This window comes from Plutella xylostella, chromosome 28, assembly GCF_932276165.1.
Source record: "Plutella xylostella chromosome 28, ilPluXylo3.1, whole genome shotgun sequence".
NCBI classification, from domain to species: Eukaryota; Metazoa; Arthropoda; class Insecta; order Lepidoptera; family Plutellidae; genus Plutella; species Plutella xylostella.
Window position 1 is genome coordinate 4,736,481 of NC_064008.1, and position 25,698 is coordinate 4,762,178.

Genomic DNA, 25,698 nt, shown 5'->3' on the forward strand with positions numbered 1-25,698 from the left:
AATAAAATAATTAATTTTAAAATATTATGTCTTGAAGTCAAATAATCGGGCACACCTTATTAATGAACATGTTGGGGAAACTCAAAAGTCGAGGAGTAGTTCAGAAGTTTCTTGAGTTATGTATGCTATTGTAAATGCAAATCCTTATAGGTGTTTAAATAAAATTTATTATTACCGTGCAGTCATAAACCATAAAAAACAAACTTAACTTAATTCTGCTGTTGCATATCTTCAGCATTCCTCACAGCTACAATAGTACAAACAGACGAAGCGGCATTGAACACACAACTTATCGACATGTCTTCCAAAACGCAACTATACTCATGGTCCGGGTATCTATTCCTTACGTAGTTAGACCTCGGATCCTCAGAAAGCAACGTCTCAATATTCGACTTGAACGCTGGCGCCCTATCGCCTATCAACTCATTCAGTCGAGCCAATGCATCATCAGTAAACTGGACTTGGTATCTTTGAGCCGGCGGGTTTTCTATCCACGGTGCTACTCTTATACCGTCTTGGCTTGGAATGAAGGGCATTTGCGGTGGCGTGAATCGCTCTTGACCGTCCGGCGCGCCTCGTTCATTATCGAACCGCCGTATCGGGTTGGTGTAGACTCGCCCCACTTCGTCACTAGATGGCGACTGCGGCGGTGGCGACACTGGGGTGGCGAGGTTGCTGTCCTGTGTTAGTGGTGAAGGGATTTCTCCGTCGTATGGCGAACGGATCGGGCTGCCAGTGTCCATGGTTGGGCTTTGGACTCCTGTGAGCAGTCTGGAAGGGGAAATTTTATGTTAGATATAGCTAATCTTGTATATTGTCGATGGCGACAGTAGAATATTTAGTAATAGTTTTCTTGTAGGCTAAGAAATATTCGAGTTTACCAATCAAAAATATGTTTATACTAAGGCAAGGCCAGTATTCAACAGCGCAAAAAAGTACGTTTTCTTTCTTTCAAGAATTTCATAGTATTTTCCGCTAGAGGCGGTCATACAAGTGTATGCAAGACAACTCCCATCTTTTATAGTTAAGTATTACAATACGACCCTCGAAACTTCTAAGTGGATGATTATTTGATTAGCTGATGATGATGGTAATGCTCCTCACCTTGACACATCCCCGGTGCCCTCGGTCCGGGGCCGGGTCTGGGACAGCTGGCTGCTCAGGGGAGACGGGTAGTCGTACTGCGGGATGTACGGCTTGATGTCCAGCACCGGGGTGCCGTTGATCATGTCCACGCCGAGGAAGTTTATGCGGTTGCCTGTGGGGTATAAGGTTTTGTTAATAATGTTTCTGCAATGTTTATGGATGGACACATGCTATGGAGCATTAGAGCATATGCTATGGATCATTACCAAGAAACCAAGGAAGGTTTGTATGTTTATGAATGGTAGACCCATAGAGAAATTAATACTACTAGAAAATGTCTAGGTAGGCCAATAGATAGCCTCCCATTTGAAAGTAACTAATATAAGTCCAATAAATCGCTATAAGGAACCTTACCTTGTCGAATTAAAAAAGGTTAAAGTACAGATAACATCCGTTATTAGACGTTTTATGATACGTCAGCTGTGGAAATTAAAGAATGGCCAAGGGCAATAGCTTTTTACAGGGCTTATACCATGATGGTTTGCCTTCACCATGTGCTGCCATCAGTTATACATTGGCATCTTGAAGAAAGACAAACACATAGCATCATTGGTGTAGGTTTACGTTTCTAGCACAATGCTGTCATAATGCACGTTTCGTTCTTTATTTCCAAACAAACATAAGAATTGCCTTGTTAGACAAGTAATGCAAACTGCACTGTACCTTCAAGGCTCTGTATCTTGACGAGCGACAGGCCGATGCGGCACGGGCGGTGCGGCGAGCGCGTAGAGAACACCCCCTTCCTCTCCCCCTGCAGCCGTGGAGGAGCCACCTTGGCCGGCGAGTTGTTGCTCTCCGTGTTGTGGAAGTGGAATATTATCCTGTAGGGAAGAATTCAAATTTAAAGGCCTATTCAAACTGTACGGATATCTGTAACCATGCTAGTGTATATCTGTAAGCATAAAGTACAGATTCACTTTTGCCATAAGTATGTATTACTGCTACTTATTATTATTATTAAATTCTTTATTGCACATAAATCAATTTGTACATAGGCAAACTTAATGCTAAAAGCAGTCTCTTCCAGTTAACCCAAGGTTAACTTTTGTTGTAAAGAAAGTGATGAGGACAGTTTAATTTTATTAATATCTATCTATACTTACAGAAGATGCTACTGTTTGAATAGGCATTTATTAACCATGGAGGGAAATGTAGTTGGAGGAAAAATAGAAGAGCTAATCGGAAGAGGAAGGATGGAAGATAGTAAGGGATTATTTGTGGACTGTTAAATTAAAAGGTAATGTGGGTATGTCAGACAGGAATCATTCATGAAAAACTTTTCAAGGTGTGGTATATTTATAATTGAAAGCTCATGGGAAACAATAAGTATTGAGGGTTGTAAGAGAGCAGGAAACCAGCTCTTTCATTATCATCATCAACCAATAATAGTATAGTAGGTAGTTTGTGATGGCTGTTTAGAATATGAAACCTTTTCAAATCAATAATGTTTTTTTAATAACTTTAGGTAGTACTTAGCCAATTAATTAACATAATTTCTTTTACAATAAGCTTACCACATATGTGAAAACTCTGACAATCCATCCAAAGCATGTTCTGGATTATTGAACACGGAAGTGTCAATGACAACGGCACCAGTAGACTTCTGAAGTACCGAGGGCTGCCTCGGCACTGCTCTTTTATTTTGGAAAGATGTTTCTATGAAGCCGATAGGGCTGTAGATGATTAAGTCCCGTGCTTCTGGAGATGTCGGCTCACTTTCGCCATTTGTTGAGACTCTTGATGCTGTAAATGAGGTAAAAAAAATATATCTGTGTAGTATCCAAGAGTACTATCCTATAAACTTATGATAAAAAAGAGATATTAATAAGATAAGTTTCGGTAAGTGATCTTGGGAAAGCATAAGCTTATGGTATATACAAACATCTAAAACAACTATATTGTGTATGAATATTTATTGAGCTGTAAAAGCTTACCTGCATCAGTGCAGCTCGAACACCGAAGAGCGCTGAGATTAGATTTAATGAGTTTTATTTCCTTCTGGTGTTCATGCTTCAATGCAGATATTTGCTGCCTGCAAATACACACAAATACGATGATTGTTTGGAATTTTAATAGGATAGATTTTTTGTTGTTATAGGCAGTGATTTTTTTGTTTTACATACCTGAGGTTCTTAATTTCAGACCGAGCAAGAGTAATTTGATAACGGTAATGTTCAACCTCATCAGTTTCAGTCATTTTGAATAGTAAATTTTAATTTATATTATTTCAGAGAAAAAACACGAACACCTTCCCCGAGATAGAGGCATTCGGAAACTGCAATCACAGAGTAGGTAATATCAAGATCAAGCAAATTAAGTTTGTGAAATATTTTTATGCGAAAAAATATTTTGATTACGGTTATTTAAAATTATACCTACTGTTTTATAGTTTTCATCATATTTCGGTAGGATTTTTTGTTTTTTGAATACAAAGTGCGACATAATTTTTCGTTCCCTTGCATGATATGAAAGCATAGGAAAGCATCAACTATTTGTGGTTTTTGAACAGTCGCTAATGAATAATGACAGTTGCTTTTTTAAAAGTTTTACAAAGGCGCTCTAATTAAACAGCCACCAAAAGACTTTGTCCAAGAAGTTGAGAACTTTGAGAAGACTGGTGCTCAAAAAAAAAATCCACAAGTTTCTTTTTGAAAATCGAGATAGGTATTCACAGATAAAGAACAAACAACAATAACAAATAAATAAAAAATAGCTAGAAATGTGAAGGTTTCCATCAATTTTCTTTTTCAGAAAATTCTGCGATATTTTAATTACTTACTGGATAAGATAATAATATTCAATTAAATTAACGTTCTTCAATACAGTATTTCTGTAACTATTACAGGCTTGTACGATATATATAAACAACTTCAAGTGGTTTCCATTTCATACAGTAATATTTAACACATTTCTGAACGCAGCCTTATTTTCGCTATTGCGGTTGCCGCACACGTGCCGTGATTTTTGTGATATTTTTTGTAAAATAATTATCTTTACAGACTGCAGAGCATCAAAAGGAGCACTTAGACAAAACATAAATAGAAAATTAACATAGTCTCAATATTTCATAAGTCGTAAGTATTACAAATTCAATATTCTGTTCTTGTAGGGTGGGGCAAAAATGTCTGGAAAAGATCGCCACGTGTCCTATTTTTTTGATTTTTTCTTATTTCCGTACCACAAAATTCTTAATGCTCCCGTAGAAACTGAGTCTTGGAAACTGAATATAATTTGTCACGATTGTACCGGCACAAAACCTTGAAATGCAATGGCCACTCGACAATCCATAATTGTTTTTCCAAGATCGATTATTTCAGCTGTCCGGCAACTTTTCTTTAATTTTTGCTTATATTTTCGATACATACAAATGCGAATCTTATCTTAGATTAATTAGCTTGCCTCTTTATTGATTGTGATTATTGGGATCGTTGTAAATAGCGCACAGTTCTGAAATTCAGTGTTTACCGGACATAACCTTGTTTTATTTACCTGTGGTGACCTCATTTACGCCATCCCACATGATCATACAATTCCGACTTTTCTCATCGTTAGTTTTTTAAGTTTATGAGCTTCTTGGACGAATTTTACTTAAATATTTACTTATCTGCAGTCAACATTACGAAATCTGCATACAGTAGGGAAGTGTTTACTCTTCATAACAAACTTCTACTTCTTCAATTTATTATTTAAACATAGTCAAGATTCATAGATCATTCCTATAAATTACAGTTGAAATACAGTTCTCGCGTTCTAACCTAAAAATTCAGAAGTGATTATTTTAAAAGTGAAAACTACAGCTACATCGACCAAGAGGATTGCTTATGGTGTTCTGTGTCCTGGATAACTATGGATGAGCAAAGAAGGCTGTCTGATTGTGATTGTAGTAATGATAGTGAGGACTTAGGAAAGGAACTCGAGGCTATTCCGACAGATGAAATTACGAGTGGCGGACTGTCCGATAGTGTGGATATGGAGGATGAGTGTCTCGCTCAGACTCGGCTGACGGAAAAGCGACCTCGGCCGCCGAGTGATGAAGCTGATGATGAGGGATTCTCGACCGTCCAACGTAAACGCAATACAAAACGGGTTGCTCGAACGTTGTCCAAGGATAATTTTGTTGAGGGAAATGAGATCCAATCCTCAGAGAAAAACGTTGTAGTTGTCCTAACGGCTAAAACTATATTGCCGAAGCAAGTAGGTATGGCGAAATTCCTATCCTCATTAGGTGTTAAAAATATTTTGAAAATTAAGTCGATGGGTGTGAATAAAGCTTTCATAACATTTGCAAGCCGGACAGATGCTGAGAAATTGATTGGTAGCGAGGAGCTGGTACGACGAGAGTACAGATGCCATATTGATGATATTCGCTATACATATGGTATTGTGAGGGAAATAGACGTAGACATGGATGAGAAGGAAATTCTTAACTCTTTCTCATGTGACTCCCTAGAAATAGCCTCTGTCCGGAGGTTAAATCGTCTGAACGATCTTGGTGAATGGGTTGTCAGCGAATCTGTTCGCTTTGCGTTCAAGAGCTCCTCCTTGCCGCCGTATGTCCAAGCATACGGGGTTCCGTTCAAGGTCGAGTCATACACGTTCCCAGTAACTCAATGCTCGGGTTGCTGGAGTTTTGGCCATACATTAAAATTTTGTCGGACTAAGAAAACCAGATGTCCAAAGTGCGGTGATAACCACCAAAACTGTGATATCGCTATCTATACTTGTGTTAACTGCAAGGGTCCTCATATGGCCCTCGATAAATGCTGTCCTATTTTCCTGAAAGAAAAGAAAATCCGCAGTATTATGAGTCAAGAAAATGTGACCTATAAGAAAGCCTTGAACTCTTGTATTCAACTAAACAAGCCGATGACAGTGACTAAATATGTGAACGACTGTGTTGCGGATCTTCAACAGCAGAACCCGACTTCAGACATGCCTGTAGTACCGGTACCTCAAAGTCAAACTACGACTTACAGAGATGCCGTATTGGCCAAAGTACCTCGAGAATCAAATGAGGATTCCTCTCAGCAGAAGACACGTCCAAAGCGACCTACTCAAGACAATTCCCATAAGAATGCAGGACTTAAAGAACCCAAAGAAAAGAAAAAGCAAAGAGAAGTGGACCAAAGTTCTGAGAGTTCTTCGGAAGTGGAAGATAAAGTGGGTGGTGAAGAGAAACAGAGGTCCTTGAATGAAGAAAGATACTCCTGGATTTGCCTGATGTTAAAAAAAATTAAAGACTTATTGCTATCCAAATCATCTCTACAGGAGAAAATCATTGGTGTCTTCATGGTAGTTGTGGAGAAGTTTTCTAAATTTATAACAAGTATTTTTGCTAAAGGTGAGGTGACTGATTTTTTCTTATCTTTATTCCGTAATGGCTAAAGCTCCTATATCCTGTGCTATTAATATCATACAGTGGAACTCTCAAAGTCTCAGACCTAAAATTGTAGAACTAGAAGATCTGTTGTCTAGAGATAAAATACATGTCTGTATAATTAGCGAGACTTGGTTGGAACCGGAGAGTAGTTTAAATGTTAATAGCTACAATGTATTCAGGCAAGATAGGTGTGACTCATTTGGTGGCGTAGCAGTTTTAACCCATAAGTCCTTGCAAGCATATACAATTCCTGTAAATATTAGTAATAGTGGTATTGAGATAATTCAAATAAGAATAACCAACTGTAATACTTTAGAAAATATTATTTCTGTATATTGTCCATCTAGTGTCCATGTTAGTCCTACTGAATGGGATGAGGTATTTTCTTTGGCTTCATCTAAGTCAATAATTTCTGGTGACTTTAACGGACACCATCCATGTTGGTGGAATAGTGGTAATTCTAGGGGAACCATGCTGTTTGATAGTTCTCTTGAACATGGTTACATTTCCATGAATAATGGTAGCCCGACTCGTGTTAAGTTGGTGAATGGGTGTTTACAACAGTCTGCCCCAGATATTACTTTTTGTACTAATGATATTTCTATTAATTTAGATTGGATGGTAACTAACGAAAATCTAGGCAGTGATCATTTAATCATCAAGTACTCCCTACGTTATCAGGATAGCTTAAACTTTATAAGTAAAAGAAATTTTGCTGAGGCTAAATGGCAGGATTATACAAAATTTTTAAACGATGTCTTTTCTAATCAGCTGAATCATGAAAATACCCAGCACAGTTATGATTATTTCCTAGAAAAAGTCAATTTGGCTGCGGACAAGTTTATACCAATTAGAAAAATTTGTACCAACCCTAATAGTAAATTCACCCCCAAGCAATACTGGAGTCAAGCCTTATCAAGAGTAGTTGCTGAACGTCGGCTGGCTTTAAAGAGGCTTAGACGTAACCCCACGCCGGAAAACCTTATCTTGCTTAAGGATAAAATCAGAGAAGCTCAACGCAAGATAAGACGCGCTAAATCGGATAGTTGGCACTCATTTTGCAATAAAATTGACGAATCCACTAACGCTTCTGACATGTGGAGAAAGATGAGGTGGATGAGGGGTTACCGACAAGCAAGGAGGTGTGCTTCTGAGGAGAGTAAATTAGAATTGCTACAATCGTTAACTCCAGACTTTGTACCCAATGAATGTCCTGATTTCTACTCTTCTAACGAGGTACTTGAATCTGAATTTACGATAGATGAACTAGAAAATAATCTTAAAATTAAAAATACTTCGCCAGGAGATGATGGCATTTCATATTCCATGTTAGTACATCTACCTATTAATGCAAAAAAAATACTTGTAAATATATTTAATGATATACTTAATTCGGGATATATACCTATACAGTGGAGAAACGTAGTAATAATACCTATCCCGAAAAACAATGGGGATAATAACTCTAAACTGAGACCTATATCGTTGATATCTTGTATCTGCAAACTATTCCACTCCATACTTAATAAACGTCTAGAATGGTATATAGAGAAAAATAAGTTACTTTCGGTCTATACAACTGGCTTTAGAAAAGGACAATCCTGTTTAGACATCTTAACTCGACTAATAACAAACATACAAATAGGTTTTTCTAAAAATACATCCACCGTAGCTTGCTTTGTTGACATAGATGGAGCGTACAATAATATTTTAATTGAAGCCCTTGTAAATATTTTGGATAGAATTAAAGTCGGTACAATGATCTGTCGATATATTTGGAATTTTTTGAATGAACGGCATCTCAGAATTAAAGATGATTCAAAGAAGGTTGATAACTTTATAAGGTATGCTAGCAAAGGTATCGCCCAAGGAGATCCTCTTTCTCCACTCCTATTTAATATTGCTACTATTGATATTTGTCGCCATATACAAAATGTTTATATAGGGCAATATGCCGATGATTTTGTGCTATATAGTAATCAACTTGAATTAAGAGACAGCGAATCGGATATTCAATTATCTTATATCTCTGGATATTTTATTAGACTTATTAGATGGACTGGGACTTCAATTATCTGCTTCTAAATCAAAAATATGTGTTTTTAGTAGAAAATTTAGACCCCAAAATGTTAATGTTTCAGTAAATGGTGTTCTGCTAGAGTGCGTTGAAAACATAAAACATTTAGGCGTGTGGTTAGATCGGTCCCTCCGTTGGACTAAACACATCAACGAAATATATGAAAAATCCTGCAAATTTTTACAAATTTTGTCAGTTTTATCTGGGTTGGGCTGGGGTATTCATCCTTCACACCTACGAAGGCTATACATAGCCCTTATAAGAAGTAGAATAGATTATGGATGTTTTTTGTATGATAATAGCGCTAAAACACATTTGGCTAAGTTAGATATATTACAAAATAAGGCTCTAAGAATGATAGGTGGTTATATAAAATCTACTCCGATATATGCTATGGAGAGCGATTTATGTATTGTACCCCTTAATTTGAGAAGGCTATATCTTGCAATGAAATACTGCCTCAAATCCCAATCATTTCATGACAACCCTACTACCAACTATCTATCTGAACTTTTATCTGAGTGTAATAACAATAACGTATATTGGGCTAGAAAAAAGAAACCTCTATTGGTAGATATTTTCGAGACAACCAAGGTAGAAAATATTTCATGTGTCTTTCCTTTAGAAATGTTTTGTCTAGATGTATGGATCTCTGCTATTGGAATTAATGGTTTAGTGAAGCCTAACTTAGAATGTGTGTGTGACGCTAAAAGTATGTATGAGCCCAATTTACTCAAAAATGTTGTCAAAGAGGAATTAGCTCTTAAATATAGTGGATACCACCAAATATTTACAGATGGATCCAAATCAAATGATGGCAGAGGAGCAGCTTACTATGATCCGTATTATAATGTAAATAATATATTTAAGATTAACTCTCCTATCTCCATTATGTCTATAGAATTACTTGCCATTTACAAAGCAATAATTTATGTTCAAACTCGAAATTTTCCAAAAATTGTAATATTAACAGACAGTAAAGGTGCTCTACAGCATATAATTAGATGTGTAAAAGGGGGTCGAGGCCTTTCTATAGCGTACTCAATCATAGACAAACTGTTAAATTTGTATAAAAGTAACAAATCAATAATTCTACAGTGGATTCCATCTCATATTGGGCTACTCGGTAACGAGGAGGTTGACAGACTTGCTAAACAAGCATCTACAGATGGTTGTGAAACAGTTGTTTCAATAGGTTGGTGGGAAATATTAGGTAAATATAGACAGAAGATAAGGGAAAATTGGAAGGAATACTTTAACCTAATTTCTAAGCAAAAAGGCATCTGGTATAAAAGTATAGTCTGCGAGCCTCCTCGTATACCGTGGTTTAGCAATCTTAAGTTGAATAGACCTCAAACTGTTATGGCTCTTCGATTGCGGACTGGACACATTCCACTGAATCAATTCGGGTTTCTAATGAGAAAAGTTAACTCCCCAAATTGCGACGAGTGCGGGGTTGAAGAGGATTGTTACCACTTCTTAGTGGAATGTGTCCGGAACCGCGATAAAAGACAATTACTAGTTAGTAAATTTAACTTAAATAGGCTTGATATTGGAGTGTTCCATGGCATCCTTGCTGAACCTTGGTCAGAGGCAGCCAAATTAATATTTGAGTTTAGTTTAAGTAGATAGGTAAATAAAATTGTTAGTTTTTGTAGTATTTAAGCGTAGGTAGGTTTTATGGGACTGACATCGTCACTCAGTGACAAAAGTCCCCAAATAAATAAAGATTAAAAAAAAATAAAAAAAACAGTTGAAATACTTGACCATAAATCTGGTAAATTCATGAAAGTAAAAATGACTTGACTAAATCAATAAAACTGCTTGCAGCTAGATGCTGAATAACTTTGTAATTAATGTGGGGTAGCCACACAAATGGGTAAAATAAAATTAGACTGATTCAAAATCATAAAATTTAAGTATAAGATACCTATAAGTTATACATTTTAAAATAAAGCGGAAATGTTGGTCTATTTTTTTCTAAATTAGCATAGGATACAATTAGATATTATTCCACCCTGTAGATGGCAATTATGAATGTAAAATTCCTTAGAATCCCTTCAAAACTACCATTGATTTTGAAAAATAAGGGTAAAACATATTTGATACCTAATGATTTTTCATCAATTTTTCCCTTCTATCTTATTCCAAGTTTCATGATCTGAAAGTAACCAAATTCAATATTGTTCATTATCATTAAACAAATTTTGTTCTTCCCTCTACAGGTAAGCATCTCATATGGACATGGTATCGGAGACGCAGGTGAATGGAGGGGCGGAGACCGGGGAGCTTCCGCCTGCACTGGCGGAGCGCCCCGCTGGCCTGCCGCCCGGCACCTACGCGCTGGTTGGCTGGGACATGGACACCACGGGACGCAGGCTTATTGATGAGGTCAGTAATGGTGGATAACCTTATTATGTCAGTAAACTATTATGTGTCTAAAGAAACATACTTAGAAAGACACTGCACACTTCATGGAGTTACTAAAACCATTTCTTTCTATTCTTATCCTTGAAGATCAACTTTGTAAGTCCCTCTACCTTGAGTCATTCCTTCATTTCACATCTATTTCAACTTGTAGAGTATGGAAATATCAATCAAGTAGGTCTGATTAAATCGTCACCTGCTAAATTGCAACACTGGAGGTATTAGCCTATTGGGGCCATAGGCATAGGGTCAAGGAGCTTCATGGGTACACACACAAACAGTCTTCCCACCTTCCCTATCCTACGTAGATGAACACTAGCTGTCATCTGGCACCTCGACGACCAACCCTCATCCACTTCTACCACCGCCACGATTTGAGTCTGTCCATGCAATTAATATAATAATAATAATATAATATAATAATAATATTAGTTTAAAAACACCGACCTCAAAAGTCGAGACAAATAAACACAGTAATATAATAATAATAATAAATAATAATATAATAATAATAATAATAATCGCCACGCTTCCCTATCTTGAGCCGCCTCCTTCACTTGGGCCCACGATAGGCCTGCCCTCTTCATTTCCGCCTCCACGGACCTTCTCCAGCTCTGTACGGGTCTACCTAGTCTCCTTCTTCCACCAGGCTGCCACTCGAAAGCAACTTGAGCATGGTTACAGTTGTGTCTTCTCATTGTATGGCCGATCCATCCTCATTGCGATTAACCAAGTATTCACTTACAATTCCAGATATGCCAGATAGCAGCGTACGCGCCCAAACAGACGTACTCCCAGTACATAATGCCGTACGGAGACCTGAACCCGGGCGCGCGGCGCCGCCACAGCGTCCGTGTCGTCACCGTCGGCCGGTACCGCATGCTCAAGGACACCAACACTCACAAGGTACTGATATATTCGGGTACAAGGGTAACTGCTTCTGTGGTCTAGCGGTAGAAGCTCTGCTTCAACCCAGGGGTCGCGGGATCGATCCCTGGGTTGGACCGTCAAATTGTGTTTTTAAATTGTGCGTCCATCTGCCGCTACACGAGGTGGTTATCGACGTGGATAAACGTCACTATTACGCGATTCGCCATAAATACAGCGCTGTCATTGGTGGATCGCATATTAAACGAGTTTATTGACGAACCCGTGCAGTGGCCGCATGTATGGTTAAATCATTGAAGGCTTTATCAAGAAATGAAATATCCCATGTTGTTTGATGGGCAAGTAAAACACCATCAGTACATAATGCCGTACGGAGACCTGAAACAGCGTCGTCACCGTCGGCCGGTACCGCATGTTGAAGGACACCAACACTCACAAGGTACTGAGATATTTGAGTAAGGGGGTAGCTATGTCGCAGGCATCTGGTTTAATCTCCTGTTTGATTGAACCGCTAGCCCGTTAATTGGATGACGCTACTCAGTTGAATGACTAAAGAACAACTCGTCAAGTGGTTGACTGTAACGTCCAACGTCTTGACTGAACGTTATTCAGCGAAGTCGTTAAATGGGATATAGTATAGCAACTTTGTAATGTCTGGTTAGGATGAACATGACCATGCAAGAGTCAACAAAAAGACTATGTTACAAAGCACTCATCTCACAAACAATAACAATAAACGTACCTTGATATTGTTGATCATAATTATCCAGTTTCAGCACATTTTTTTCTTTGAAACTATCCGCCAGCGGTGAAATTATAGGTAAATCCATGTTGTCACACTATTTTAACATAAATAACGCACTTTAAAGCTACTTTACTTGCATAAAATAACAATACAAGTGCTTTTTGTGTCAGCTGTTCGCTGTTAGACGCCATATTTGTTTTATTCACCACCTGACTGATTTTAAGTCCGCTAACTAGTTGGACGTTTTGTGACGCTTGTACAATCAACGTTCGGCCTAGTCATACAACTGAATAGCGTCATCCAATGAACGGACTAGCGGTTCAATCAAACAGGAGATTAAACCAGATGCCTGCGACAGCTACACACTCAGAGGTCGCGGGATCGAGACACATTCCTCCTGTGTCTATCATGTTTCTTGATCCAGGGGACCAAAAATACCTTCTGAATATTTATTTTAACACTTTATTGTACACAAAAAACATAAATACATAACAATTTATAAACACAGTAAAAGCATACAATGGCGGGCTTATTGCCAAAAAGCAATTTCTTCCAGCCAACCTTTGTTGGTGGATAAAAGAGTTACTTACGAGCTATTAAGTTACAGGTACAACAACAGTTACAACAAAGAAAATTAAAAATTAAAAAAAAATTAAAACAGTACTAATATAATACAGCCTACAATTCTTGTTGCTCAATCTTAAAAATACCTATACCTACTTAAAACATTAATACAAAATAAGCATATAAATAAATACCTACTAAGAAAAATACATAAGTACCTACTTTAAAATATAATGAAAAATATTATATATAAAATATATACCTAATATTGAAATACATAAATAAATATATGTATATATATATATATACACTCGCGAGCAACCAAATCGACTCAAGCCTTGACGGCGCAAACATACATTAATACAAGTAAAATTATGAATAGAAATAATAAAAATGATATGTAATTTAAAAGCTTAAGATGTCAGCTTTAATTTGATATCATTATTATTGAAATCCATTCATCATTTTTGAAATAAATGATGTCTGAACGCAATTGTAGGAAAAACGGGAATTTAGGAAAAAAGGGTATGGGTATCGTATTATACAAATTAAACAAAAAATGTTAAGATAAAAATTTATTTATTTAAATCAATACTTTGTATTGCCCCCTCTTGCCCTAATTACAGCCTGCAGCCTGTTTCTCATAGACCTTATCAACTTTTTGACAGTTTCCTGAGGAATGCCGTCCCACTCCTCTAATAAAGCTGTCTTCAGCTCGTCCACGCTTGCAGGGACTGGATTCCTGGCCCGAACTCTTCTTTTGAGCTCGTCCCATAAGTGTTCGATGGGATTCAGGTCAGGACTGAGCGCAGGCCAGTCCATCGTGCGCAATTCCTTCTCTCTCAGAAACTGCCGACTGACTCGTGCCGTGTGGCAGCGGGCATTGTCGTGCATTAGCACGAAGTCTTCACCGACAAATTCTGCATAGGGCACAACATGACCGAGTAGAATGTCGGTGATGTACCGATCAGCTGTTAACCCGCCTCCTCGGCCGCCTCCAGGCACGAAAACAAGTGCGGTTTTTCCCTCTAGAGAAATACCAGCCCACATCATGCAGGAACCGCCGCCATATGCTACTGTTTCAGCGAAACAACATTGGGCAAATCGTTCCCCCGGACGCCGGTAGACCCGGCCTCTCCTGTCACTGCCATGCAGACACACTCTGCACTCATCAGTAAACAGGACCGACCGCCATTGCGCAATGCTCCAATCGAGATGCTCTCGAGCAAACTGAAGACGCGCTTGTCGGTGGCCTGCAGTCAATTTGGGGCCTGATGCAGGTCTTTTTGGTGTCAAGTTGGCTTCCTTCAAGCGTCTTCTCACTGTCCACTCGCTGACAGCCACTTGTCGTACACGTCTCAGTTCTTGCTGCACATCAACGCCCGTAAGGTGTCGATTGCGCAGCGAGGTTGAGACAATGAAGCGGTCGTCTCTCTCTGAAGTGCAGCGGTGGCGGCCCGTTCTTGGTCTTCGATTGAAGGCACCAGTCTCTTGGAACCGTCTGTATACTCGGGATACAGCAGACTGGCTCAAGTGGAGCTGGGCAGCGACTGCTCGCTGACTTAACCCTTGTTGCAGCAAGGCAACAACTTGAGCAGCTTCTTCTGGTGTGGTATCCATGGGTTTGCGAAAACAAGGAATACAATGCAACGAGATGTGTACCGGTCAACTTGCAACAAGCGACTGATAAGGTACACCGGATGTGGAAAGGTTTTATAGCGGGATCAGGTAGCGCAAGGCGTGGATTCCTAATGAGGTAATTAACACTGACGGGCAATTAAAATGCGTCATTAAATCTGCGCTTAGTTTTTTTTTATGGTATTGATCTTAATTGAAAGCCTAATTCTTCAGCTTTCGAATGACATATCACTTTTATATTTACCATTTATCGTTTTAGGAAAATCAATGTATATGTGCGCCGTGAAGGCTTGAGTCGATTTGGTTGCTCGCGAGTGTATAACTATATCTGCCAACCTAAGGTATTGAAATAGTGTTTCTTCACATTGATTTTAAAAGTAGCCAGCGATGGCGACAGTCGTACGCTCACTGGTAAGGAGTTCCATAGACTTGCAGCCTTCAATATTATAATATTATTAGAATATTGTGAAGTTATGTGAATAAGCTGCTTTAAAATTACAAATAGGTATATTACCTCCTAAAGATCACAATGGGTAACACTCTGTAGTAGAACTACTGCTTGCAGCAATAGTAAAAAATTTAACGAAACGATTATCACTTTCCGACTAGGCCCATCGCCCCTTTCAATTACAGCTTCCCTGTGTCCGTAAACAGATACATAACTCTCCAAGAAGTAACATTAAATTTCAAATACGACTTTCCTCAACAGATCCTTAAGACCAAGTCGGAGATATCAGCCCTGACGGAGTTCCTGGACTGGCTGGAGGCGGCGCGGGGCGACGCGGGCAGCGTGATCCTCATCTACCACGAGCCGCGGCGACTCAGCCCCACCATGCTGCTCGAGGCCCTCACCAGGTTAGACATAGAGTTTCATCTTCATCATCATCTGCCAATAATCATCCACTGCTGGACATAGGCCTCTCCCAAGGTGACGTACCACTTACCACAAAAACTTAGGCAGTATGTTTAGCGCTGTCAAACGCCTACAAAAACTGACAAATTTAGTTTTAAACACTAGTTAAACAGTGTTTAAAGTTTTTTGTGGTAGCACCAAGAGGGCCTTACCACAGAAATTTTGACAGTATTTAACAGATATTTAGCGCTGTCAAACGCCTACGACAACTGTAAAATGTTGATTTAAACACTTGTTAAACAGTGTTTAAGTCACAGGGTAGCTGGATACATAGCTAGTAAAGACCAAGTGGGAGATATCAGCGCTGACGCAGTTCCTGGACTGGCTGGAGTTCGGCGTTAGACATAGAGTGAACTACCACAATTTAAACACTGTTTATCAAGTGTTTAAAATGAAATTTGGCAGATTTTGTAGGTTTTTGACAGCGCTAAACACCTGTTAAATACTGTTTTTGTGGTAAGGCCCAGAGAGTCTTACCACAAAAATTTAGACGGTATATGATGTTTAGCGCTGTCAAACGCCTAAAAAATCTGTCAAATGTTGATTTAAACACTTGTTAAACAGTGTTTAAGTCACAGCGCAGTTGGATACATAGCTAGTAAAGAGCATGTGGGAGATATCAGCGCTGACGCAGTTCCTGGACTGGCTGGAGGCGGCGCGGGGCGACGCGGGCAGCGTGATCCTCATCTACCACGAGCCGCGGCGACTCAGCCCCACCATGCTGCTTGAGGCCCTCACCAGGTTAGACATGGAGTGTCATCATCATCAGCAGCCAATAATCATCCTCTGCTGGACATAGGCCTCTCTCAAGGTAACTTAAAAAACTTAGGCAGTATGTTTAGCGCAGTCAAACGCCTACAAAAAATGACAAATTTCGTTTTAAACACTAGTTAAACAGTGTTTAAAGTTTTTTGTGGTAGCAGCAAGATGGCCTTACCACAAAAACTTTGACAGTATTTTACAGATATTTAGCGCTGTCAAACGCCTACAACAACTGTAAAATGTTGATTTAAACACTTGTTAAATAGTGTTTAATGATTTTTGTGGTAGCACAGAGAGTGTTGTCACAGGGTAGCTGGATACATAGCTAGTAAAGACCAAGTCGGAGATATCAGCCCTGATGGAGTTCCTGGACTGGCTGGATTCTATTTTCTTCTAAATCTGCCTTCTTTCGAAAATCTTTACTTCGGATTCTATTATGTTCTTAATCTAGCTCTTCATTTTATCTAAATTTAGCCTAAAAATTCTGATGAAACTAAGGTACTGTGAAACTACTACTGGCATTAAATTTTCTCTATATGTGAGCATTTTACCAGCAGAATATTTTCACATGTCAGTAGTCAGTATAGTACAATATAATCAATACAGCTACAAAAATACTCAGATTGAGTGATTCTACGTCCGTGGCCACCTTAATCTACTCTAGGAATCTCTTCTATCATTCATCATCTTTATATTATTTTCGTGTGCTAACTTCTTTCCTCCCCCCAGGTACAAGCTACTAGACCGCTTCAAGAGCATCGTGTCGGGCTTCACGGACAGCTACGCCCTCGCAGCCGACAAATGCAAGTCGACGGTCAAGTCCGTGTCGCTGCGGGTGCTGGCGCGTGTGCTACTGGATGCTGACACTCTGTCCGTGGATAGCGCCCTGGATAGGGCCACCGCCGCCTACAAGATTGTCGAGCATTTGGCTCAGGGTATGTTGGTTTTGCTTTTTGATGCATCGTTCTAGGTCTCGCTTTTCAAAGACGCTCTTAGCGCGGTCTTTTAGGGCGCGGTATCTTAGTGCGACGCCTCATTTGGCGCAGGGTATGTTGTTGGTTTAGCTTTTTAATGCATCATTGTAGGTCTCGCTTTTCAAAGACGCTCTTGGCGCGGTCTTTTAGAGCGCGATCTTTTAGAGCGCGGTATCTTAGTGCAACGCCTCATAACTGCGTAGTTTCGATACTTTCTAGGACAAGCTCCATTGACGACACTCACTCTTAGCGTGCCTGCGTTATTTTCATTCTACGCAGCTACAAGTTGCGTGGTTGTGTCGGTCAGTCGGTGTCGCTGCGGGTGCTGGCGCGTGTGCTACTGGATGCTGACACTCTGTCCGTGGATAGCGCCCTGGACAGAGCCACCGCCGCCTACAAGATTGTCGAGCATTTGGCGCAGGGTATAGCTATTTTATATAATAATAATAATAATATCCATTTATTTCAGGCATCAATGGCCCATAGTATAAAATACACAAATACATTTTAAAATAAATCAAACAATATTAATATATACTCTAGAAACTTATAAAAACTTATATGCTAGGTAACCTAGGTGTACTACCGTACTGTATACCTTCAAAAGGCGTCGAGATTATAGATACAGTACTCTTATCCTATAGATAGATAGAATAATATTTATTTGTACACACTCATAAAATTTACTTACATAACTTAAATACTAACACATAATGTAAAAAATGGCGGTCTTATCGCTTAAAGCGAGTTTTTCAACCTTAGGGTGGAAGGATATTTCGATCAAAGAGGGGTCAAGTGTACTAAAGAATTCTAAAGGAATAATTACATTATAATGTAATTTAGGATGCACTTTTAAATACTTTTAAAAGTATAAACAATGAAACATTTCTTCCGCGTGTCTTTAGGATGTAAGTGTTATAGTACCAAGTGTAAAGGAGGTGATGAAGTAGCGAATTTTTTGAAATTCGTAAAAAAATACTCCCCAAACTCATGTGACAAACAAAATTTTTATATAAAAGCAAATGTTAGAATAAAACATATTCATAACAAGCCTCTCAGCTTACTATACCACTTTCGCAATACCCTGTATATCTCCGCTATTGTGCTCAGTGTGACAGGGTGTTCAAGACGAAGTTCGGACTTGCCAGCCACATAGGAGCACATAACAGAGTGTAGCAAGAGTCGCTATTGTCGGATACGACGAAGAGGACATCATCATCATCATCATCTCCGCTACTACAAACCATACATTATGACCATTTGTCCCACCAGGCGAGCAACAAGAAGTGGGGGCGGGCGGCGAAGGGGCCCCGCCCTCGGCCCACATGGTGGAGACAGCCCGAGCCTGGGCCCGGCCAGTTAGCACCGAGCTGGACGCGCTGGCCACACTCAAGACGCTGCTGGAGAGGTGAGTCACACACACACACACACACAGCCTGGGCCCGGCCAGTGAGCACCGAGCTGGACGCGCTGGCCACACTCAAGACGCTGCTGGAGAGGTGAGCCACACACACACACACATACACACACACACACACAGCCTGGGCCCGGCCGGGCCCGGCCAGTGAGCACCGAGCTGGACGCGCTGGCCACACTCAAGACGCTGCTGGAGAGGTGAGCCACACACACACACACACACACACACACACACACACACAGCCTGGGCCCGGTCAGTTAGCACCGAGCTGGACGCGCTGGCCACACTCAAGACGCTGCTGGAGAGGTGAGCCACACACACACACACACACACACACACACACACACACACAGCCTGGGCCCGGTCAGTTAGCACCGAGCTGGACGCGCTGGCCACACTCAAGACGCTGCTGGAGAGGTGAGCCACACACACACACACACACACACACACACACACACACATACACACACACACACAGCCTGGGCCCGGCCAGTTAGCACCGAGCTGGACGCGCTGGCCACACTCAAGACGCTGCTGGAGAGGTGAGCCACACACACACACACACACACACACACACAGCCTGGGCCCGCCCAGTGAGCACCGAGCTGGACACGCTGGCCACACTCAAGACGCTGCTGGAGAGGTGAGTCACACACACACACACACACACACATAGTTTCTGAATAATCTTGGTTCCGCTTCTGCGCGCCGTGCGTCCGCAACGCAAGTGCTTGAAATACACTCAAAATTTGAGCTTATTCCACCGACACACTCTTTGGTCGATGATCATGTCATTAAAAGACCAACCTTACTACATCCACAGACAAAACACTTTCCGGCCAGTCTTCGCGCCGCTACTACGCACGGTGCGTCCGCAACGCAAGCGCGTCACTGCGTTGCGTCGTTTACTCGCCGACGCGGGGCTGTTGTACGACCAGCTGAAGGATGCGTGGCAGGAGCAGAAGATTGAAGGTCAGTTTGAATAGCAGCTTTAAAAACTTATGTCCTGTTAAGTTACTTCTGCCTTATACCAGGGTGTTGTAAGCTAAAAGGGGGTGACTGTATAGACAATTCTGTTCTACAAGCATTGGAAATTCACACCAAAGAAAAAACTGCTATTGGAAATTTTCAAAAGTTGTACAACGTAAGATGACAGAGACAACCATACCAACTTAGTCACCCTCTTTATATGTTTGTCGCACCATTGACCTTGGACAGTCACCGACTCGACTGCTGCAGAAATTCTCTAGTTGCTAATACTTTCATCACAATGATATACTCTAGTCCAGATTTCGAATCGCCATAAGAAGACCAAAGTATACGCCGACCAGACTCATGTTATCTCGCAGTATTCATTAACATAATGGCCGCCATTTCTATAACATTTCTTCACCTACCCAGTCATTATTAACCTGTCAAACCCATTCACCTTTCCAGGTCTAGAGAAGCAGCTAGCGGCGCTGAGCGTGACTGCTAAAGAAGAAGACATAAAGGAGCTGATCGAGATCTTCGACTGCCACTTCGACCCCGCCAAAGAGCCCAAGGGGCCTAAACCCAGAGCGCCTAGGAATAAGAACCGGGTTAGTGTGGACTGTATCTACATACATACATCATATTATTATGCTCACGACGAAAGTTGGTTTAGATAGATGGATAGAATAATCTTGATTTGTACACCAAAAATTATAAAATTTACAATTTTAAACTTAATTACGGTACAAAAGGCGGTCTTGTCATTTAAAACTATCCCTGCCAGACAACCTTTTGGAGAACAGTAAACATTGCCTTGAGCCTTTCAATTCACTTATAGCTTGAATTGATTTGTGTATTTTTTCATTTGCAGCATGTAGTTTTGATGTATATTCTGAGTCTCCGGACTGTACATCAATTTGGTCTTTCGAGCCGGGCTTTTCTTTCGTATTATGTGAATGATGTCTCCACATTGTTATCGTTATACTTCCATCCAAACCCTGTCAACTCCATAAAGCTAACACATCCCAACATGTATATTCGATTTAACATCTCGCGCGTCGAGGTTGAAGTTTTAAAAGGTGTTTAAGGAGTTTCTTTCGCCATTTCCTCTCCTTAGTGAATGCCTTTCATGAATTAGCCTTTGTGAAATCGCGGATGGTGGTACAGTAATATTATGACTATCGACAAGTAATTGTAGAATTTTACATCGAATAAATTACAATCCTCTTTCTGCCACCAACCAAAAACAGAAAAAAACTCAAAAATTCAAACAGTTCAATAAGGCGGTCTTTTAGCAATCTCTACCAGACAACAGTTGGATGGAAGAACATGGAATAAAGAATAGAATATAACTTCATTGGTCACCAAAAATAGCAAAACATACAAAGAATACTTATAAACTAGCAATGATCAATAGGCGGCCTCATCGCTAAGAGCGATCTCTTAAAAAAAAAAGTTGTATTTTTTTTTTGTTTTTGTGTTATTTTAATTATATTTGTTGTGAATGTTAAATTATGTTATGTATATGTATACTTTTTGTTCTACCTAACAATAATTGCGTGTTGTCCATAGCTGTGCATTATTGTTTTTTTATAAAAAAAAAAATAAAACACGCACTCACGCCTTGTACTAATGTACTCCCTTGCGGGGTAGTCAGGGTCACTAACCACTACGCCATTCGGTCGGCTCACGATTTGATGAATGATTTCCTTCCAGGCGGGCGGGTCGGCGGGCGAGGGCGAGGGCGACGCGGGCGACGGCAGCACCAGCGACTCGGCCGCCAGCTCCGTGCACCACTCGCCCACCAAGACTAACAATGGTACGTATTGTCACGTACTAGCTTAGATAAACAATATACGAACAGGATGGTGTGTCACATACAGAACGAAAAACTATCCGCATTTTGTTTACTGTCAAACCGTAAGTTCAATCTGATGACAAACGTTGTAAAAATTAATAGTCACAAATCATCTAAGCTAAGACGTCAGAAGTAGATGTGGAATGTTATTGATCGAGACGTTTCTTTTTTCATTGTTCATTTTTCACTGACGCTCCATCTAGTTCGTAGTAAAATATCGTAGTATTGTTACGTAATTTGTGAAATATGAGTTAGTAAGCTTAAGTGGCAGTGGGCTGGTCACATCTGTCGTAGAACCGATAACCGATAGGGTAAACGTGTTCTGGAGTGGGGACCGCGACTATATCCCATTCCACGAGGAAAGACATCTGATACAAACAAAAACTACCCTTATTCGAATGTAATAAGGGTTCTGTCAGATGTCTTTCCCCGTGGAATAACGGCTAACGTAGGCTAACGTAGTGTGGAACGCCCTCCGGCTAGATGGGTTGACGATGATTATGATTAGATGCGGAAAGCAATGGATCGCATCCAGTGGCGTGCTTTGGGACTTTTGGGAGAGGCCTACGTCCAGCTATGGACTGCTATAGGCTGATGATGATGACGTGAAGTATAGCATAAGTCCTATGATAGCGAGTTTTTACACCGTTTGATTAAAAGCCAGACGAGGAAACGCGAATTTATATGGCGAATTTAGAGACGCCCCAAAGCGCTGGACTAACGCCATAAAAATTTGCATCGATTTTCACACACATGCCGCCGGGTTCATGCCGAGCGGCTGTGCATTGTATGCAGCCCGGCGGAACTGTGTGTGATCCTTAAGCCCGCTGTACTTTAGTTTTAAGAATTAATCTCATTTTGTAACTAATTTATTGTTTCTTATCTTTCCAGCAGAAGCAGCGGTAGGGGACACTAGTCAAACAGTCGCAAATCCGGAGCCGGTCGCCGCGAACTAGCCGACAACCACATACTAACATTACAACTTAGAATTTTTCTACAACACTACTGTCGTTTAGTATATTGCCCCCGACTTGGGACCGTTTATATCGAGAAATTGAGTAAAGTACTTGAGCCATTACAAACTTGCGAACTGAGTATTATTTTAATTAGACCTCTCGCAAAGGCATAATTGTGTCGGAACTCTTGCTCTCACTTCAATTTCTGTGTGTAATCAGTTTTATGAGTTAAACACGCACGATTGTAATGGATCTAGCATTGAACGTTGTCATTATGTGTAGGCTAATGTTAGGTGTGAAAATAAAGTCACACCTAATATTAGCCGTAACATATGATAAACGTTGTTTAACCGATTATTCGATGTGCACGGTCCCGAATCACGGGTAGCCATAGAAATGTGACAAACATTTATTCGTATTATACATTTAGGTTAAGTCTTCTTGAATTAGAACCATGATTATGTTGTTTTGCGTACTTCGGTGAACGAGTTACATGTTTTCTTTTCTTCATATACAATCTACTTCAATTTAACCCTTACTTTTGCTTCTCGCGTAAATTTTTATATAAAAGGTAGTGTGCCTTATGCGAATATGTAAGTGTGTTCTAGCCAGTGATGTGTTGGCCTTTTTGTTGTTGTTTTAGAACAATTTTGGTACATTTTGATACTAAACAAAATATCAAACATTTTGTAACGTAAAAATTTATGAAAAAGACTCCATTGGCGAATGTGGTAAAGTCAATATTTTTAGGGGCTGTGGAAGCAATATTGTATAATAACACTTTGTAAACACATTGGGGCTTTGTGAACAAGGATGAAATAATAAGTACAATACTGAGTACTGTTTTATTTATTTTTAAAGTGTGTGCAATCACATTGTAACGGATGGACTGATATAGCATCCGCATATTTTTACATTTTATTTATTTTGTTGTTGCATATTCATTGTAAGTTATTAGGATTGCATTTCGCTACTAACATGCCGTAGGCGCGAGCGTCGATTTGTTTGTTTTGCCATAGAGAATACCTACTTGTTTTTTTTTTCATAAACAATAATCACATAAGCAGCGCACGTAATGCAAATCGCGTGTACCTATTAACTTACCTTTAATTTTAGTTAGTTTTTAACATAGACTGTACATATTATTTAATTTCTTATTTTGTTCAGATCTCTAATAAATATGTAAGTCTACACACACTGTTTTTGTTAAACTTCATAATCCCTTCGTTAGGAGTAAATTTCAGTAGCTTAAGGTATGGTGATGATGACGGTGTAGTGGTTAGTGACTGCTAACTATACCCTAGGAAAATCCTACCTAGTCTTCAAACGACTATTAGCCTCTATTTGAATCAAAACATTTGTCATTCTTAAAAACGGGGTAAGGGTCAATTCAGACGTACCACAACCACACCACAGCCACAACCACGCGATGTGGTCGGGCGTATATTTTGTATTGACAATGAATAATCCAATTCACACGTGCCACATTTTGCCGTTGTTATCGACCACCTGTGTAATACGACCACATCGCAACCACATCGCAACGGCAACGCCGCCACGCGGCGGCGGCACCGCGGCAACCTGTTTTCCGTATTAACTGCACACGACGACGTGGTTACCACATCGCAATGACAGCGACAAACGCAACCACATCGACATTTTGTCACTGCCACAACGCAACTGCAAAAAGCCGCTGTCACACAATTCACACGTAACCACAGCTTGACCACATTTTGTCGCTGCGACGTGGTTGTGGTACGTGTGAATTGACGCTAAGAGATATTTCATCGAAAAACTAATGAGGTAAGTACCTACCCCTTAAGGGTTGGACCACATCTGGCAGCACGGATTCGCCTTTTTCCCTTTCTTTTTGTAGCTAAGAAATGCCATTTGCTAGACCGAGACAGAAAGCATAATGAGATAGCACGCGGCGGAATCCTCGAGGCGAACGGCATCACGGACAAAATGCAATGGTCGACACGGAGACTCCTGAACGCTGAAGTGCGCGATAGCATGCTAACGCATCCTTTCACCGTGCGATCGCCTTTTTTGTCTGCAGAATGCGACAGCGCGCGTTCTCATGCGGCAGGGTTCCGCTCATCTCGCATAATCTTTATTGACCAAAACTCATTTCGCATAACTCGTATGGTCTAAACTTTTTTGGCCGAACCATCACTTTGCCAAGACTTATGTGGCATAAGGCTCGTTTCGTCTAAAACTCTTTAGGCACAATCTTTAAACACCTAAGTTTCGTTTGCTCAAATTTATGTTCGTCTATACCTATGTATAATCTTGTTTCTCGTAATGTTATCTTAATAAATAATATATTAAGTATGTAGTAAATGTACAAATTGTGGTATTTTTCTCCTACATCCCGAAAATCACGATATTGTATGATCAAAAAATCGAAAGTTAACGACCAATATAATTATTACAAACCCCATGAGATCGAAATCTAAAAATAGGTGCGACGACGAGCAAAGCGAGGAGGAGCGTGTTAGGTGCACATGGTCATCAAAACCAAAAATATATCTGAAATAAATAAATTATTATTAAAACCAAAGCGGAGCGCAGCGAAGCGGAGCGGAACGTTTTCCAAACAGCGGAAACAATACAAGGCACCAGTTTGCGCTGTGTAGGGAGACGCTCCTAAAGCTAAACGAATATTATTACTTTGTATAAACCTATGCCATAGCATTATTAGGCTTTTCAAGATTTGGCCATACCATTATTAGGCTAAATAATGTTATGCGAAATAACTTTTTACTAAACGAGATTTATGCCATACGATTTTCGGCGTAACGAGACTTTGACCAAACGTTACTATGCAATACGAGATTAGGCAAATAAATATTATGCCAAAAAAGGTAGTACCCATGCGGCAGCATACTGCAGCACGTGGTAGCACCCTAAAAATATGCTACATTGATACCCCTGATCATACCTGGAGCATACCCACACACAAAAGCAGACAGATTAGA

At 40.1% G+C, this 25,698-nt stretch overlaps 3 protein-coding genes across 5 annotated transcripts; 2 read left to right on the forward strand and 1 right to left on the reverse strand.

Annotated features, from left to right (window-relative positions):
• Positions 1 to 149: 149 nt before the first annotated feature.
• Positions 150 to 3,430, reverse strand: LOC105384828 (tRNA (adenine(37)-N6)-methyltransferase). The gene is made up of 6 exons (XM_011555112.3): positions 3,270 to 3,430; positions 3,081 to 3,178; positions 2,661 to 2,889; positions 1,810 to 1,967; positions 1,105 to 1,258; positions 150 to 771 (listed from the first exon to the last, which is right to left on the reverse strand). The coding sequence occupies exons 1-6, from the start codon at positions 3,341 to 3,343 to the stop codon at positions 210 to 212; spliced, it is 1,275 nt and encodes a 424-aa protein (XP_011553414.3). The 5' UTR covers positions 3,344 to 3,430; the 3' UTR covers positions 150 to 209.
• Positions 3,431 to 3,872: 442 nt separating this feature from the next.
• LOC105384826 (maternal protein exuperantia) lies at positions 3,873 to 23,910 on the forward strand. Of its 3 annotated transcripts, none has more exons than XM_048631247.1 (10): positions 3,873 to 4,220; positions 10,829 to 10,994; positions 11,784 to 11,936; positions 15,575 to 15,720; positions 17,270 to 17,475; positions 18,787 to 18,922; positions 19,755 to 19,903; positions 20,369 to 20,511; positions 21,620 to 21,722; positions 22,653 to 23,910. In XM_048631247.1, exons 2-10 carry the CDS (start codon positions 10,842 to 10,844, stop codon positions 22,715 to 22,717), a joined length of 1,254 nt encoding a protein of 417 aa, XP_048487204.1. In that variant the 5' UTR covers positions 3,873 to 4,220; positions 10,829 to 10,841; the 3' UTR covers positions 22,718 to 23,910. The 3 variants fall into 3 exon arrangements, with proteins under 3 accessions (XP_048487204.1, XP_048487206.1, XP_048487205.1); XM_048631249.1 differs by having other exon boundaries at positions 22,656 to 23,910; XM_048631248.1 differs by lacking the exon at positions 3,873 to 4,220 and adding an exon at positions 4,321 to 4,470.
• On the forward strand, positions 4,893 to 6,534 carry LOC125490864. Its single transcript, XM_048631246.1, has one exon. It carries the CDS (start codon positions 4,993 to 4,995, stop codon positions 6,529 to 6,531), a length of 1,539 nt encoding a protein of 512 aa, XP_048487203.1. The 5' UTR covers positions 4,893 to 4,992; the 3' UTR covers positions 6,532 to 6,534.
• Positions 23,911 to 25,698: the final 1,788 nt, after the last annotated feature.

Coding starts and splice junctions, on each gene's coding strand:
- LOC105384828 (XM_011555112.3), bottom strand. CDS start 3,343: ATGACTGAAACTGATGAGGTTGAACATTACCGTTATCAAATTACTCTT. Junction 1,968..2,660: donor TCAGAGTTTTCACATATGTG/GTAAGCTTATTG, acceptor TCTTCCCTACAG/GATAATATTCCACTTCCACA. Junction 772..1,104: donor GGCACCGGGGATGTGTCAAG/GTGAGGAGCATT, acceptor TTCCCCTTCCAG/ACTGCTCACAGGAGTCCAAA.
- LOC105384826 (XM_048631247.1), top strand. CDS start 10,842: ATGGACATGGTATCGGAGACGCAGGTGAATGGAGGGGCGGAGACCGGG. Junction 10,995..11,783: donor GACGCAGGCTTATTGATGAG/GTCAGTAATGGT, acceptor TTACAATTCCAG/ATATGCCAGATAGCAGCGTA. Junction 15,721..17,269: donor CTGCTCGAGGCCCTCACCAG/GTTAGACATAGA, acceptor TCCTCCCCCCAG/GTACAAGCTACTAGACCGCT.
- LOC125490864 (XM_048631246.1), top strand. CDS start 4,993: ATGGATGAGCAAAGAAGGCTGTCTGATTGTGATTGTAGTAATGATAGT.